Raw genomic sequence first — 876 nt, 5'->3', positions numbered from 1 at the left:
AAGTAAAACCCCCTCCCCTTTACCCCTAAACGATATGGGAAAAGTGTCATACTTCATGGCAGAGATGAAATTGTGTTTTTTAATATGTAGCCAACGGGGGTCGAACTCCTGACCTCCCCTAAAGGAAGCAGGCCACCAACCGATGAACCACATCACAACTTCTTCTTTCTTTTGTTCTGTCATTCTCTACAGATTGGTTCGCAAACAAATTTTTGAAAATCGATAATTATGGTTGGCGCTGAAGAATCTTCGTCCGGAAAGAAATCTGGCAGTGCAATCGACACCAACTCTCCGATGTATATTCATCCGTCGGACTACCCAAAACAAATGCATGTCAATGAAACTCTTACTGATAACAAGTATACGGATTGGTCTCAAGAGATGATGAACTTTCTCTTTGCCAAAAACAAAGTTGGTTTTGTAGATGGATCCATCAAGAAACCGGACAACAACTCTCCTCAATATATGTTGTGGATGGGTTGTGATGCAATGATAAAGGGTTGGTTGACCATTGCGATGGAGAAAGAAATAAGAACCAGCGTTAAGTACGCCAATTCAACGTACGAGATATGGAACAATTTGGAAAAGAAAGTGCACCTAGAGCATATGAGTTGAAGCAATCACTCTCTGATGTGCGTAGAGGTGTATACGAAATAGTTATATTTTTGCTACGAAATACTATTAAATACGATACAATTTTACACAAGTTATTTATTTATTTATAGAGTGGATATACCTAAACCTTGCTACAACACTTATAGGCAGTGTACCTAATTGTACAGTAGTGTAGTTTTTAGTAAGTCCGGTTCGTTCCACAGGGAGCTAGCTGTGATGACCCGGAAAATTTTGACTTATTTAAACCAATTCTCTATATGA

The 876-nt window shown here is 38.9% G+C and overlaps 1 protein-coding gene across 1 annotated transcript; it reads left to right on the top strand.

Moving 5' to 3' along the window:
- Nucleotides 1–228: 228 nt before the first annotated feature.
- On the top strand, nt 229–615 carry LOC139871460 (uncharacterized). Its single transcript, XM_071859171.1, has one exon. It carries the CDS (start codon nt 229–231, stop codon nt 613–615), a length of 387 nt encoding a protein of 128 aa, XP_071715272.1.
- Nucleotides 616–876: the final 261 nt, after the last annotated feature.

The sequence above is a fragment of the Rutidosis leptorrhynchoides genome, chromosome 10 (assembly GCF_046630445.1).
Source record: "Rutidosis leptorrhynchoides isolate AG116_Rl617_1_P2 chromosome 10, CSIRO_AGI_Rlap_v1, whole genome shotgun sequence".
In the NCBI taxonomy this organism is placed as follows: domain Eukaryota; kingdom Viridiplantae; phylum Streptophyta; class Magnoliopsida; order Asterales; family Asteraceae; genus Rutidosis; species Rutidosis leptorrhynchoides.
This window is presented reverse-complemented; position numbering and strand designations above follow the sequence as displayed.